We start from the raw sequence: 15,422 nt of genomic DNA, 5'->3' as shown, positions 1-15,422 counted from the left end.
TATAAAACTAAAACTCAGAAAATAGCTTTCTTACTTTTTACTAACGACAAAGACACATTCACTTCCAAAGAACCCAGAGTTCCCAGTTGGAAGGGCCCTTGGAATGCAAGCGTGGCGTGGGCAGCGGGCAGGCTCTAAAGCTGCAGTGTTGGCCAAAGTGTGTCTGTTTTGAGAACTGCACAGAAAAGTGCAATTTTTACTAAAATATTACAGATTAAAGTACCCCAAATCTGCAAAACTTGAAATTTGTAATAATTTACACTTGTCATATATCTAGCAGTGGTTTGAAAAGCATCAACACCATTGAGATAAGATGAGAACTTGATGGCAAAGAAAAATCTCCGTTAATTTAAAAGATGCCAGGGAAGTAAAAGAAGCTAACATATGAACTGCTCGTTTTTTGAGGCAATTTACTTTTCAAAAAACCAACTACTAGAGCACACCGTGACGCCTTCCCCAAGGCCAGAAACAGCCCGTGCCACTCAGCTGAAAAGCGAGGCTGAGCCGAAGCGCCAAGCTTCGCTTCGGACCGTGAGGACGAAGCACAAGAGAGCTCCTTCCACGGCGTGCCGCTTGCGGTCATCGAAGGGACGTACAAAGTCCCCCTTGGGACACACTGCCAGATGTAGGACTCGACCGACTCCAATTCAAGGCTCTGAATTTCAAAGCACAAGCAGGGAGGAAGGAAAATCTTCTGCGGCCACAGGCCGGGGGCGGGAGCCCGGCTGGCCCTCAGCCCTGCTCTGGCCACATCAGCGGGCACAGTGACTTCATCCACGTTTCTGAGCACTGGGACCCTTGAACACTTCGCAGAGCTGGAGGGGTGTTACCTCAAGATCGCCTTTAGTGATGGATTCCTCCTCGACCCGGAACTGAAGGTCCTCAACCTTCCTGTGGGACAAAACGGGAAGAAAGCACTTCAGAGAGTAACTGAGGAGGCACAGCACCGTACTGCAAAAGTGTGTGTGTGTGTGTGTGTGTGTGTGTGTGTGTGTGTGTGTGTGTGTGTCTACAGTCAGCACCCTGCAGAGGCGCGGGGAGTGACCGTGTCCGAGGGCCGAGGGCCTGCCCCCTATGCTCTGCACCACTCGGTGAGCGCCAGAGCCGTACCCAGGGGCGCGTTCCAAAGGGCAGGAGGTGAGAGGGCACTTCCCGCCTTTGGTCACAACCAGCAGAATGAACCTCATCGGGATGGGCTCTGCCAGAGGGGAACGGAGGTCTGATCCCCACAGAAGACGGTTTGGGGGTACAAGCCGTCATTTCTACTTCCCAGGAGCAGAACGTGGGGGGAAGAGGCACAGAAAACAAGTCTCTCTTCACACCATCCCGGGGTCAGCTGTTCGAGGGCGAGGTGGGCGGGCAGCCCATGCCCAGCCCAGGATGGGACAGCGCTAGTGCTGTCCCCAAGGCTGCGAGAATGAGGCTGTGACCTCTTTGGGGGAGAAGCGGTCAAGAATTCTATCTGCGCCCTGGCTGGTGTAGCTCAGTGGATTGAGCACCGGCCTGTGAACCGAAGGGTCGCCGGTTTGATTCCCAATCAGGGCACGTGCCTGGCTTGCAGGCCAGGTCCCCAGAGGGGGGCATGGGACAGGCAACCACACATTGGTATTTCCCTCTCTCCTTCCCTTCTTCTCTAAAAATAAATAAATAAGCTTTAAAAAATTCTATTTACTTCTAAAATGCACATCTTTTCACGTTTTAAAATCTGGCAGACTGCATGCGGGTTTCAGTCAATGCCATCAGTGAAATACGGCACTCTGAGGATAGAAAATCTGGTAACACACACCACAAATCTTTACAAAACTGGGTGTTGAGAGGAAGAAGGAAAGGGGGACAGAGTTCACAACCACATGCAAAACAAACCTTTCGAACTCACTACATTTCTAAAAATCCTACTCGGTCCGACTGGGAGCAAGCCAGGCGAGCACCTGTCGCCCCCACCCCTGCCCCTGGGGCCACAGTCCAACACGAGGAGAGATTCTTACGTGGGCCATTTCCTGGGAAGACACTGCAGTCCACCTCCGAGGTGCGGCCCCCCTTACCATGGCAGCGCACATGACCCTCCTGCACTCTGTCACCCTCGATAACTAGGAAATTAAGCCGCTGCTGTTGGAAATGACAGGAGCCAGCATTAAGAGCAACAACAGAGGACAAACATCCCACAGCCAGAGGTGGTCATGTGGTTTCTGCGAAGACGCTGTTTTTGGAGACACAGCTTTTAACCATCGTCTCTGATGACCTTCAGTAAGAACCAAACCTGCTTTCTCTCTCAGTTTAGCACTCGATCTCACGCCGACCTGGGTAATTCTCTAACTGCTTCCCGAGAGAGCCCTGTTTTCCCATAAAGCACTGCGTTTCTCAAGGACAGGGACCTTCCGTCACCCGCCAGACATAAGACACTGCCTGGAAGGGGCTCCCTAAACCCTGGGGAACTTGAACCCAGCATACCCTCCACCAGCAAAGTCTCCGGGGGGAGCTGGGTTTGGATGAACTCCACCACACTGACGGAGGTGATCCGCAAGAGGATGCTTGGCACATAGTAGGTGCTCGGTAAATATTTGTTCAGTCAATCGGGCCATGTCTAGATGACCCCAAAGGACTCAAGACAGGTCAAGTCAAAGCAAACCCTCCTCACACAGAACAGAGACTTCAACTTCCACTGGACACAGTCGTCCCTTTGGTTCTAAGGGGGGACCCCAACGTGGCTGCTAACGGAGAGGGAGGTGAAGGGAGGTGTAGAAGAAAGAGGCCACGCGCGCACCAGGAACAGCTCAGGGTCACCTTTTCTCCTCCTCGAGCTGGTTGAGGAGCTCCACCTTCTCCCTGTCGGCAGCTTCCACCATGGCTCGCAGCTGGTCCATCTTGGCCTCCAGCTCCAGGACGTGCTGGGGAGGCAAGGGTATCGGTGAGCGGCCCCGCTCTGCCCCACACAAGCCCCGGGACGCCTGCAAAGGGCTACAGCTAAGTGGCCCCACTGCGGGCTGGCATTAGTTACTGACTCCTTTTCACGTGAAGACGCACTCTACGACCTCTAACAGGTCGCTCCCGGCAGCACTGCTGGAAGGTGACGATGGAAACCCCACCATTAAGGCGATAGAGGGCAAGGTTACAACAGCTCCCACCCTTCTGGGCGCTGAAACTCACACAAAGGTCGATCTACAAGCCAGAGGTTGTAACCCAGGTCAAGCGCTGGTCAACAAGCACACCGAACGCAGGCAGGCCAGACGGCCTGGACATTGACCACAGACTAAGGGAGCCTCCAGGAGGACAGAGCTCCATCCGCACGACGCTGCACCCTCGCACCCCGGGTCACAGCTCTCAGACACGCCCAGAAAGACATGGCGAGGGCTCCTAAGACGAGCTCCCGGCTCCGAGCACCGAGCAGGCAGTCCGGCCTCCTCCCTCCATCTAGAACCTGTCTCTGCGTCTCTGTCACGAGATCCGCCTGGAACCCATCACCATCTCCAGGGCAAGGCCAGCGCCAGACTTCACCTGGTCGTGTCCGTCCCGGGCCAGCGCTAGTTCCTGCTCTATCTCCCCCACGTGGCTCGTGGCCTTGGCCACCTCCGCCCTCTCCAGATCCCGTTCCGCCAGCAGCTGCTCAATGTGCTGCTGCTTCTCCTTCAGGGCCTCCTGGAGGGCAGTGGTGCCGGAGATCTTCCTGGCGTAACGGGAGGAGGTCTCAGTCAACTGCAAAGAAAGGCACAGACGTGAAGGGCAATGACGCTACGCGGGACGTGAGGGGCAGCAAGGCATGCAGGCGGCAGCCCCTCCACAGGGCCCAAGCGAGGCCCGGCTCACAGGCCGGCCGACGGCGGGGGGGACAAGGCAGCGTGGGCCGCCCATCCACGGGCTTCGCAGAGAGCACACCGCGGGAAAGAGGCCATGGAACCTTCGGGAGTGAGTCTGCAAGAACACCGGCTCGAATCAATCAGAGGGGCCCTGGGGCCAGGCGACAGGGCCTCGCGGGAATCTAGGGAGCTTCCAGAGATCCCAGTGAATGGGTTTCTCTCACTCCTTCTTTGACCTAAGCCTCACTCACAGCTTTCCGTCTCACGACATTTTGGGCAACCTCTTGATCTTTAGATTTGAGGCTGAGACTTTCTCCAACTTAAGCTTCTAAACACCATTAAGGAACCACCAGGTCACCCCTGGCATCACGAACCTTCCTTCAACTGACTGAACAGCTGGAGAGTCGGACCTCTGTCGGGACCTTCTTCACCTCGGGTCACAGTGAAAGGCAGAGGTGGGCTCACCGGGCCAGCCAGAGAGACTCACACAGACGAGATAAAGAGGGAAAGTGCCCGCCTTCGGGCGTGTGGGAGCGGGTGCCTGTGCGTGCACATGTCTGGGCACACACATACATAAGAAGGAGAGGGGGAAAAGAACATCAGAGAGAAGAAGGAGGGGAAAGAAGTTCATGAGCAAAGAGCGGCAGGGAGGCAAGGACAGAAGACAGAAATGGCGAGGGAAGGGGAAGGGAGGGGTAGGAGCTTGTTTGGGCTCCGTCGTCGTGTCCATCTTGAGGCCGGCGGTCACACACACACACAGGGAGAAGCAGCCCCGTCAAATGTTAACAGGTGATGGGCAAGGTGAGCTGGGCTTCGGAGGCTGGTGGTCAGGAAGGGGCCTGTCCCCTGGCGAGCCTTGTCCAGGGCCCTCTCCTCGGCACGTGCGGGCTCTTCTGCAGCCCTGACTCCGTCTCCTGCAAGCGGAGCCTCGCTTGCGGCCTGAACACTCGGCTTGAACGCTCTTCCCGTCCTCCGTCCGTCTGCGCTCTTGTCCGGGACACGGACTGAGGACGAGGATCTGCTGTCGATCCACAGGGAGGCCACTGGATCACGATGAGGGAAGGAATCCGACCAAACCCGAGTCATCCTTCGCAGTTTCGTTTATCAGAATTTCTTGAATGTTTAAACAGGTTGGGGGCGGGGGAATTCCTGGATTTTTCCTCCCGGCCTTGACGTCCCAACTTCATTCTGAATATGGTCAAATCATACTCTCCCAAATACCGCTTCCCCCTGCATGCCCTGAATCGGGGGTCCCCAACCCTGCGCAGAGCTCTCCCAGGGCGCTGCTGCAAACTCCCCTGCAAGGTTTTTAAATTTCAAGGGAACCGCAGTGACACCTGCTGGACACCATATGCACGACCGGTGCGCGGCAATTCCATCCAAAGCAAGGCTTTGGCCAGAAAGGAACACTTAAGACCCGTTTTTCCAAGGGTCTTAGGGTTTACAAGCGGGAAACACAACTAGGAAATACCCAGAGTTCTTCCGAAGAAGAAATAAAATCTAGGAGTCCTTACAGTAAAAAGAACCTTTTGAGAAGACTCAGTCCTGCATTCTTAGCCTCTGGATTGGTCCGAGATGGTAATATTCTGGATGTCCAGTGGTCTGGAACATTCTTTCCTAAGTCCTTTGGGCGTCATCAGAGGATCATCTACAGGAGATGTCTAAATCTATAGATCTATACATTCTCCAGGCATGATGGAAACTTCAAAAGTTTAAGTTCCCAGGCTAATTAAAGAAATAATTGTTTCCTCATGCCTCAGCCTATATGATTTTATTTATTTTCTAATACTTTATTTATTTTCAGAGAGAGTGGAGGGAGGGAGAACCAGAGGGTGAGAGGCATCGATGCGAGAGAGGAACTTCCATCGGTCGCCTCTCGTGTGCGCCCCAGTGGGGGGGGGGGGCAAACCCGCAACCCAGGCCTGCGCCCTGGTCGGGATTCAAACCAGGGAGCCCTGGCTTCAGGAGACTCAACTTGCTGAGCCAGCCGGGTCTGGGCCGCCTGTGAGATTTTCATAGTTCGGCAGCTTGACCACAGTGACTCCATTTTCTTTCTTCCCTCCTCCAATGGTCATCGTTCCTTTAGAGAACATCCCGTCTTTCCAAAGCCCCGTGCGGGCTACTGCCACAGCGAAAATAAGGACTACACGGAACCAACACAGCCCAGAAAGGAGGGCAATGGGCTCGGTAAGATTCCAAGGCTTGACAGGTAGTAACTAGCTATGGTTATTTACGAAAGAACTTAAAATACGTATTCTTTTAATTGATAGGCATCATTTTTTATGCAGCTACTGAGTGGTTGGGATGTGGGTATTACGTTGTTTAAGGGTAATTACTTTTTTTTTAAATTTTATTTATTTACCTTTAGAGGGGAAGGGGAGAGGGAGAGAAATATCAATGTATGGTTGCCTCTTGTACGTCCCCTGCTGGGAACTGGCCTGCAACCCAGGCTTGTGCCCTGACTGGGAATCGAACCGCGATCCTCTGGTTCGCAGGCCTGTGCTCAATCCACTGAGCTACACAGGCCAGGGCTAAGCATGATTACTTAATAAACAGAACTGCTGGCCACTGCTTTTGGGTTGGGGCACCAGAGAAAACGGCGCTACAGGTGCTGCGGAACCAGGACGTCTGGGCACCTCTGTGCTCACGGTTTCAAAGACCATTTTGGATGAAAGAATCTTCAGACTGTCTGCACATGCGAACAGGACTGCACTGCCGAGATACAGTTCTGGCAAATCGCTTCAATGTTCCTATGTCCTTGACATCTTCTTTCACAGGGATTTTTGATTCAGAAACAGTAGCTACCCCAGACAGAAATGTTTTTAAAAGAAGACTCCTCTCTCCCCTGCCAGTGTCCTCCGCTGAGGTGACGGAAGAGGACTCAGAACTGGCAGGGAGGGAGAAGGGGGGGCGTGGGAGCTTGGTTATTGCCCAGAGAAATGCACGAACGATTACAACGCAGTAAAGTTATGCCAGAGAGGACTCCCAGGCCAGGCCCAACCCTTCTGCGGAACTGTCCGGGACCGGCCAAAGGAATTAGGCTCCGTCCAAACCAAGGGGCTCTTCGCCTCCCGTTCACTGCGCTTGTCAAGCTTCCACTAAGTCCACGTGTCACGCTTCTGTCAAAGGTGCAAGCCTTCTTCTCAAACATGAAACGAAACCGTCCGAGCGGGACTTCAGTTTGCCCTGGACACAGGAGGAAGAAGCTGCCTGGCCAGAGCGCAGGCCCCGCTGTGAGGACCAAACCCCCCGCCTTTCCTCTCCCTGCCGGACATCACCCCAGAGAGGGCAAAGCGACATCCACCTGCGGACACCCTGACCCCTGTCTGCACCTCGGCACCAGCATGCAGCCATCCCGAACTCAGCCCGGAGGACCGCCTCGCGCAGCCACTTCAAAGTTCAACAGTGTGTGCCTCCCTTGGGGTAAATACACTTAAAGGTGGGGTATGAAATCTAAAAGTCATCGCCCTGACCCTAATAGAACACCCATGAGTGAGAGGCTGCCTGTTTTAATTCCCATGACTCTATTTTCAGCAACCCGAAGGGGGTGGGTAGTGGAAGGTGGGTGGGAGCAGGAGGTGGAGGGTGGAGAATGGAGACAAAACGAAACACAGCTCTTCCGAGCACCCTTTCAGGTTTCAGAAGTTCCTCTCTGTGTCCTATGGCCCAGGTCGGGGCGGGGGCGGGGGGGGCACTCCACCCATTCACTGCTTTCAGTGGGTGAGACCGCATTACAATTCTAGGAATGTGGCTTTTCAAGATACTCTGGATCCTAAAACTGAAATAAGAGAGAAAGAAATCTATGACCTTGAGAAGAAGGATCCCCCTAATTTCCCTGCCATTCTAGTGCCCAAAGCAATTTTGGAGAAGTCATTTCATCAGTAGTTACCACAGATCCACCCAGAACTGGACCTGTTACGTCCCAAGGATCTGAAAGGGGTGGTTAAAAACTTTATTTTAAGACGTGTGTTCTTGCTAGAGTTGTACTCTGTGAGACCTGCTGGGCCTCTCACAGGCTGCCTTCAGCACAGGGGCAGGGGCGGCTGGGCAAGCCTGGGAGCAGAGCCGGCGACGCGGGCAGAGGCGGCGACGCGGGCAGAGGCGGCGACGCGGGCAGAGGCGTGCGGGGAGGGGGAGGGAAGCTTACTAATCCTGTGCGACTGGGCTTGCTGCTCACGGAGGAGGCCACCGAGCTCATGGAGCTGAGCGAGGACGCCGACGGGCTGCGCTTCAGGCTGGCGGGGGTGGTCGCCATCACCCGCCTCACCGCAGCGGCCTTGGCTTTGGCTGGTGTGGTGGAAGGGAAGCCAATCTTGGTCACTTTGTGGACAGGAGCGAACAGGCCATATTTAGGCTGACACTGAAAATACCTGTAGAGAACAATAATGAGAGGAATGAAACACTTAATTATGAGAAATAACAACTGTAACAAAAAAGCCCTCCTAACGCGTCTGCCGTGGCTGGTGCGCGGGCATGTCTACGGATGGGCTGGCGTGGCGTGCAGCACGCAGCGCTCCCGCGGAGCCTGGTAAAGAAGCCCGTGAACAACATGATTCACAGACACGGAATCGCTTGTCAGCCACTGAGGTAACAGCGGGAAGAAACACTTCTACCACCGGATAATCGGACAGCAGAGGAGTCTGGCAATGCAGGGACCCCACCGAACAGCAGCCTGCCGATCAGAGGGAAAAGGGGCGCAGACCAGCACTCCTCTGGGGCTCTGCCCGAGGACCTGAGTGTGCGAGAGGGCGACTGACACACCTCGTTCCCGCGACGGCCCCGTCGTTCTTGCCCAGAGGCTCGTCCAGCTCCACTCCACACCACTCCCCCTTGGCGAAGTCCGTCTCCCCGAGAAACCGGACGACTCCGGCCTTCGTGCCGCCAACCTGGGAGAAGAGAGCATTGGGATGAAGGGGCAGTGAGCGGGTTCCAACCAGGAATCACGCACGCACCATCGACGCTGTCGGCAGGCTCCGCCTCCCTCCCCTTCCCCTCGTGACCGCGTCCTCTGCAGAGGCGGCCAGGCGGACCTGGGTGACGTATGCTGCCCAAGTGATTCCGCCCCTGACACAGCCCAGTAATGAAACAGCCTGGGTCACATGCAGCTACTAAGGCTGCCCACCAAATTGCTCCCTTCTTTATGAAAAACATTTTATTAATCCAGGGCGATTTCCCCGTTTCAAAGTAAATACTTGCTGCAAAAATAAAACCCTTACATCATTAATAAAAACAAAATCCACCCATACTCTACTGTAAGGAATGCTTTGCCGGTTTTCTCAAACTTCCTCTCCACCTTTTATGTACGGAAGCCAACCATGCACACGTGTTCGGGACACTCACACACGCAGACGCCTTTGTCTTCGGCCTCTCTAACTGTATGCTGCGTGCAAATGTAAACTCTATTTTCCACTCTGAGGGCCTCCATTTCTTCACAACTATTACAATTACTATTCTTCCCACGCTATTTGACATGAACCGTTGGAAGCGATCTTTTTAAATGTCTGACTTTTGTCCCAGCCATTGTTTGAGATAACACATGAACATTGTTCTCAAAATCGCCCGCCAGCATTTACTCAGTGCCCTGCCTTTGCCACTACGTTCTCCGCCACATGATCCCTCGCCACCTTTTCTCGTGTGCACACGGATGTGTCAGCCTTTCTCTGGGCTCAACATCTGTGCGGCCGCCCCAGTGCTCCAGTTACTGCGGCTTTACAAGCTGGGTCACATTTACTAGTGTGGGTTTCCCTTACTGCTCCTGAATATGTTCACATTTTCTTTTTCTGAGCTTCTTTTTTCTTAATTTCTTTTTTAACTCCACCAATTTTATTTTATTTTTTAAATTAACAGAGGTGAAGAGCTCAGAACAGTATTTTACATATATATATATTTTGTTTTTTAAGAGCGAGGAGGAGGGAGAAAATGTATTGGTTGCCTGACCCGGAATCGAACTGGCGACTTTTCGGTTTGCAGGCCAACACTCAGTGTACTGAGCCACACCAGCCAGAGCCAATTCTGCCGGTTTTAAAAGAGGTGGATCGCTGAAGGAAATTAAGGGCATCACAAGCCAAAACTAACTGTGATGCCTGTGTTCTCACCCCCAGAGACGGTCGCTGCTGGCACTGGGCTTCGCCTCCCCGCCCTGCGACGGCTGTTCCGTGTTCTGCACACGGGAGGGACCACCCCAGGCACCTGGCTCGTTTTTCGTTTGGGATATTCACCTTTTTCTTACTGATCTAAAAACGGGACATTCTAAATTTAAATTAATTCTTCAACAGCTAATACATCCTAATCCTTCCGAAGTGTTAAACACGAACGTGGGTGGAGGGAAGAGGGCCCCTTACTCAACTCTGGTCCCCTCTGCGCCACGTGCCCACCACCACAGACAACCGTGACAGCACCAACTCCCAACACAGACCCATCCCGGCAGCCCTTCCGTGCGGATGTTAATATCTATGTTTTCCCGCCCTTTATTTTCACAAGAGAGTCAGGCTACGACGCGCACGGCCCTGCACCTGGGTGAAGTGTCACCCTCTCTGTGTGTGGCTCAGGGCCACTCCGAGGCTCGGACACTTTCCGGCTCACGATGTCAGCCCCTACAGAGAGGCATTAACTCTGGGCGTGACACTCCCCTTATTTAGTAAATTTAGAAATCACTTTGGCTAGTTCTCTTAAAAAGTCCAGTGAGATTGTGTTAAATGTAGATTACCTTGGGAAGGTGATTTGCCATTGACCTTTACAAGGAACCAGCTTTTGACTTCTCCCCTTTTGCTTTTCATGCTCTTTATTTTATTCAATTCACTTTGCATCTTTACTATTCCCTTTTCCCTATTCCCTTTTGGTTTATTGTTCTTTACTTCCTAATTTCTTCAGACCAGCGTTATTTTTTGTCTTGCTTTTTGTACTGAAGGCATTTATTCGAACCTTTTCTCTGAGCGCAGCTCTCTGTGAGTTTGGGATGACAGGCGTACTCCCAGCTCTGTTACAACCCTCTGTTGAAGACAGAGGGTGTTAGGGCCTCGAAGCCTCTTCTCTGAAAGAGAAACTCCCTGCGACACCAATCTAAGGAACACAGGGGTGTGGTCTGAGGTGCTCCAGGCGTGAAGGGTGACGACGGCCCGTCCTGGGGTCATGGAGGTGTCGCACTAGGAAAGCTGGAGTCGGAGAGGACACCGCCAGGACCTCCGGCGCACCCGGCGGAGCAGGGTAGGCGTTCGACCAAGATGTCCTGGATGGACAGGAGGCGACCTCGCGGTTGTGACCCGCAGAGAAAAGGCCCGCTGTTCCACGTCGACCGACTGAGGGAAAGGACAGCAGCAGGCGAGGAAGAACTACGCTCGCACGAACTTGAAAGCAGGACAGATTCAAATGCCAGCTCTATTAACCAGTCAAATTGCTTAATTTGTTTCCTCACAAGTAAAATAGGGGCAATTACAGGACTGTTCATTACAGGACAATTAACTGAAACAACCCACATAACGCCGAGCGGTGTCTGACAGGCTGCAGCGGGTCTGCCCACCCCGACGAGCCCGCAGCTCCAGACCCGCCCGTCCGACCCCTCCCTGTTCTCCCTGGGGTCCACGGCGTCTGCAGAGCCACCTACACAAAGCTGGCCTCCGTCCCTGCCCCTCCTGCACCGAGGCGCTCGGAGAAGCTGTCTGGCCCACGTCACGCGGACAGAGCACGGAGCGTTAGTTCAGGGTGACGCGATCTCCTCAGAGAGTCGGCTGGACGCTTTGCGCGTGATCTAAGTTATCATCAGGACGACCGTTTTTCCAAGAGGCGTCCGTCCAACGGGTGGGCTGTGGGCAGTGAAATCCCCGTGCAAACCACAGGCCTCACCCAGATTAGGCTGATGGAGAATGACCACATGACAGATTAGCAACTGTTTCTCTAAATGCAGGCCATATAACATATACATTTACCCCGGGGAGGGGGATGCCAGGCCGCTAAGTTTGTTTCGTTCCTAGAACAGGCAGCTTACTCTTTCCCCGACCAAACCTGAAATTCTGGGCTCATAAAACAGACAAGACGCTTGCTTTCCTTCTCCCTGTGAAAGATCGTCAGCAACCATTCAAAGGATCTCCAACAGACAGTCACACAAAGTCCTAAAAATCACTCAAGTGCCTTCCTACCGAAAGGTCTCGACAGTCGAGACCTTTTTCTGGGCATTTAAACATGATTTTATTTTATAGTCAGGTTTTACTTCTCATGCATTCCAGTGAGTCCCAGGACATGCATTTACGTTAAGTATAAGCCGCAACGTCCCAGTCTATGTTTTAGGGGCAGATACCAAGACTGGCAAAGCGGACAACGCCAACACCAGAAGAAACAGGTTCCCACAGCACACGCCAGTTGGCTCCGTTCCTTCCCTTCCCTCTCTGAACACGAGCGTGGGATTCCCAGCGCTGTGGTGGCCTCAGCCGAAATCAGAAGTCACTGCTGGAGACAAAATGACGTGACAGCACAAACACACCTGAAGGAGGACCCAGCTCTGCTCGTGCTTTAGCAAACCTCAGATTTTTACGTTCTCATTCATTCATTCGATACACTGTTTCTGGAGTGCTGGGGTCCGTTAGGATACAAAGATAAAAGCAGAACACGGTGTCGGCCACTGATGGAGAGGGGACTCCAGCAAATCACTCCAATGAAAAGTGACAGCGAGAGTACAGAACTGGCTTAGGTCTGCGGGAAGAACCGCACCGTTGCACCGGCCCCAGGCCTGTGGGGAACTCGGGCAGTGCAGACACAGGGCCAGCAGCCGTGGACAGGACACCGCAGAGGGTGTCCACGGAGTCAGCACGCTCAGACCTGCATTGACACGCAACTGCCTTTGAGTGCGGGAAGCACAGGACTGAGAAGAGGCCAGGCTGGCTGCAAGGACAACAGTCTGGGAGTCCAGGCAAAGGTGACGATGACCCGATTCCAGGCAGGGTCCAACACTAGGGCCAGTTGGGGCGGGGGGTTGGCCAGGTGACCACAGGCATTCCGGAGCCTCAGAAGGGACAGAAGGAACACACTAGCAACGCTCTCCTGCCACAGGGGGGGAGGCCCCGAGCAGGAGGAGGAACCAACAAGCGCTGATGGACAGAGGGGACCTGACCGCTGGGCCTGGCAGCACACCACAGGCAGAAGCTGCCCGACCCTGTGCCCATCAGCACCGTGAGGTCCGTTCTCTTCCCCCCAGTGAGCCCACAAGGCTCTGCTGAGTGAGACTGAAGGCTTTTGGAAAGTGAAAATGAGAAAAATAAAAATAATTTCAGAAAAGATAATTCAAATCTGCAGCAATCCTCATGGCAAAGGAATCGGGCTAAGTAAAATCTGTTGTGCTGGAAAAGGTCTCAACAGTCAGCCAAGGCCTCCAGAAAGCATTTTGACGTAGCCCTGGCTGCTGTAGCTCAGTGGACTGAGCGCGGGCCTGTGAACCAAAGGGTCGCTGGTTCGATTCGCAGTCAGGGCACATGCCTGGGTTGCAGGCCAGGTCCCCAGTAGGAGACACATGAGAGGCAACTACACATTGATGCTTCTCTCCCACTCTCTCCTTCCCTTCCCCTCTCTCTAAAAAAATAAAATAAATATTTTTTAAAGAGAGTTTTTGACGTAATGCAAACATCTGGAATCTTCTCGACCTTGGGCCACACATGACAATGCCCTGTATTAATAACCACCATCCCCCCAACCGGGCTCCAGAGCAGCCACGGGGGAGGGCAGCTTCCTCAGAGCAGGACCCCCCCCAACACCCCCCGCCCGGCCCTGCAGATGACGCACAAATGCCCAGTGGAAGTGCAATGTCACAGCCACACGCGGAGATTTGGGCTTTCTAAGTCCTCGGTAGGAGGACTGAGAAAAAGAAGAAATCAAATTAGAAATGGCGTACTTGTACTCTTTGTGAGAATGTAAAATAACAAAAGCTTTTTAGATTGTAATTTGGTAATATCTATTACCATTTTAAATGTCTACACATTCTATGGCTCAGGACTGTCATCTCTAGGTTTAAAAAAATGGGAATAATCTAAATGTCTGTGATTAAATGAGGTGCACAACTTCCATCAGCGTGACACCAAACAGCAGCTTGTTGTGTTAAATAAACACTGGTATTTAGGAGCACAGAAATGCCCCAAATCTACAGAGGTACACTGTAAAATGGTGTGTATGTAGTATCACCCCACTATATGGGTGCTTTAAATATGCATGTTATAGAGAAATCTCACAAATGTATTGGGAACAAAGGAGGAAAAACACAAAAAAGGACACACCAGATAAGCTGCAAGTGATTTAAGGTTCAAACCCAAGCAAAATAAATCTTACAAATAAGGACGTGTTTTATTTCTTGGGAAGCTTTTTCCCCTTCACAGCATCCTATGGCCTATGGACTCACACTGTAAGATTCTCAGGGTGGCAGCCCTGGGAGTAGCTCAGAGAAAGAAAGGTAAAGCTTGTCACTTAAAAAAAAAGTCTGCAATCCCCTTCTCATATATAGTCATGAGCTAAGAATCCAGCGTAGAACATAGAGTCCCAGACACGGAGACGTCCACATTGAAACAGAACAGCTGGGAGTGAGTCATGTTTCTCAGGAACCTGATGTCACATCCTCGAAATACCATGTACAGCCCGGAAACACAGCAAGGCCATCTCAGAATCACACGAGGTGAGTCGCGGCCCCAGGAATCCCCAGTCCAGAAGGAGGGACGTCTCTGAGAGTCAAGTGAACGGCAGCAACAGCCCAGGGGAGCCTGTCACAAGAGGCAGGGCACGGCAGTTTCGGCCAACGAGACCCACAGAGCATTCGCAGGAGCGTTTATTAGACCAGCCCCACTGCGGTCTCCGGACGCTACCAAAGCCTACACAACTCGTGTACTCCGTCACTTCACTGAGGACTCCGAGCACAGGGGAGCGGAGGGACAGGGGGAACTTCTTGGAGCCCTGACTGCCTTCCTCAAGAGAGGAGCACCTGCCTGAATGACATGGCTCAGTGGGCGGGTGTCATCCTGTGAAATGTCTCAGGTCCTGTTCCCAGTCAGGGCACCTGCCTGGGTTATGGGCCAGGTCGCTGGCTGGGGGCGTGGGAGAGGCAACCCGTGGGTGTTTCTCTCCCTCTCTTTCTCCCTCCCTTTCCCAGGCTCTAAAAATAAATATTTCCTTTGAAAACACAGAGGGGCACCTGCTACAGTCACACTTTGGGAGCTCTGTCATTGGGCCCTGCAGAAGCCACTGGGCTGAACATCGCCCCTAATGAGAAGCCCCTGCCTGCTCTCCCTGCGAAGTCAGGGCGAGGGGTGTGGAGAAGGCAGGCCTGCCTCCCGTCCCCACCCCCCCCACCCAGCACGGGTCCGTGTGGCAGGGGCCCTGTGGCGCTGGGTGTGGGGCTGGACATTCTACAGCAATTATCTCATAACAATGATCTAATAATTAATCTGAGTTCCATTAGGAGTTTTGGAATCAACAGAATTTTTCTTTAATCAGGTATATTTCAAATCAAACATTTTAGATTTCTAACTCTAATTTCCTTAATGAATTAATTTTAAAGTACAACTGTTTTATATTTCTAAATGAAAGATTTCTATTAAACAGAGCAGCATAAAGTAGAAAAAACACAGGGACTGGGGAGAAAAGGAGTGACATATGAGCACACAT

At 52.8% G+C, this 15,422-nt stretch overlaps 1 protein-coding gene across 10 annotated transcripts in view; it reads right to left on the bottom strand.

Annotated features, from left to right (window-relative positions):
- Positions 1-15,422, bottom strand: part of CLIP1 (CAP-Gly domain containing linker protein 1) — an 88,318-nt gene that overhangs the window by 43,570 nt on the left and 29,326 nt on the right. For all 10 annotated transcript variants that reach the window (XM_037051989.1, XM_037051994.1, XM_037051992.1 and 7 more), the window contains exons 4-8: positions 8,553-8,677; positions 7,939-8,161; positions 3,493-3,690; positions 2,782-2,885; positions 831-891 (exon numbers count right to left, since the gene is read on the bottom strand). In XM_037051989.1, the coding sequence (XP_036907884.1) occupies positions 831-891; positions 2,782-2,885; positions 3,493-3,690; positions 7,939-8,161; positions 8,553-8,677 (711 nt within the window). The remainder of the gene's footprint in view (positions 1-830; positions 892-2,781; positions 2,886-3,492; positions 3,691-7,938; positions 8,162-8,552; positions 8,678-15,422) is intronic.

This window comes from Sturnira hondurensis, unplaced genomic scaffold (assembly GCF_014824575.4).
Source record: "Sturnira hondurensis isolate 20B ecotype Veracruz unplaced genomic scaffold, ASM1482457v3 Scaffold0007406, whole genome shotgun sequence".
In the NCBI taxonomy this organism is placed as follows: Eukaryota; Metazoa; Chordata; class Mammalia; order Chiroptera; family Phyllostomidae; genus Sturnira; species Sturnira hondurensis.
The sequence above is the reverse complement of the archived record's forward strand: the minus strand, read 5'-3'. Positions and strand labels throughout refer to the sequence as shown.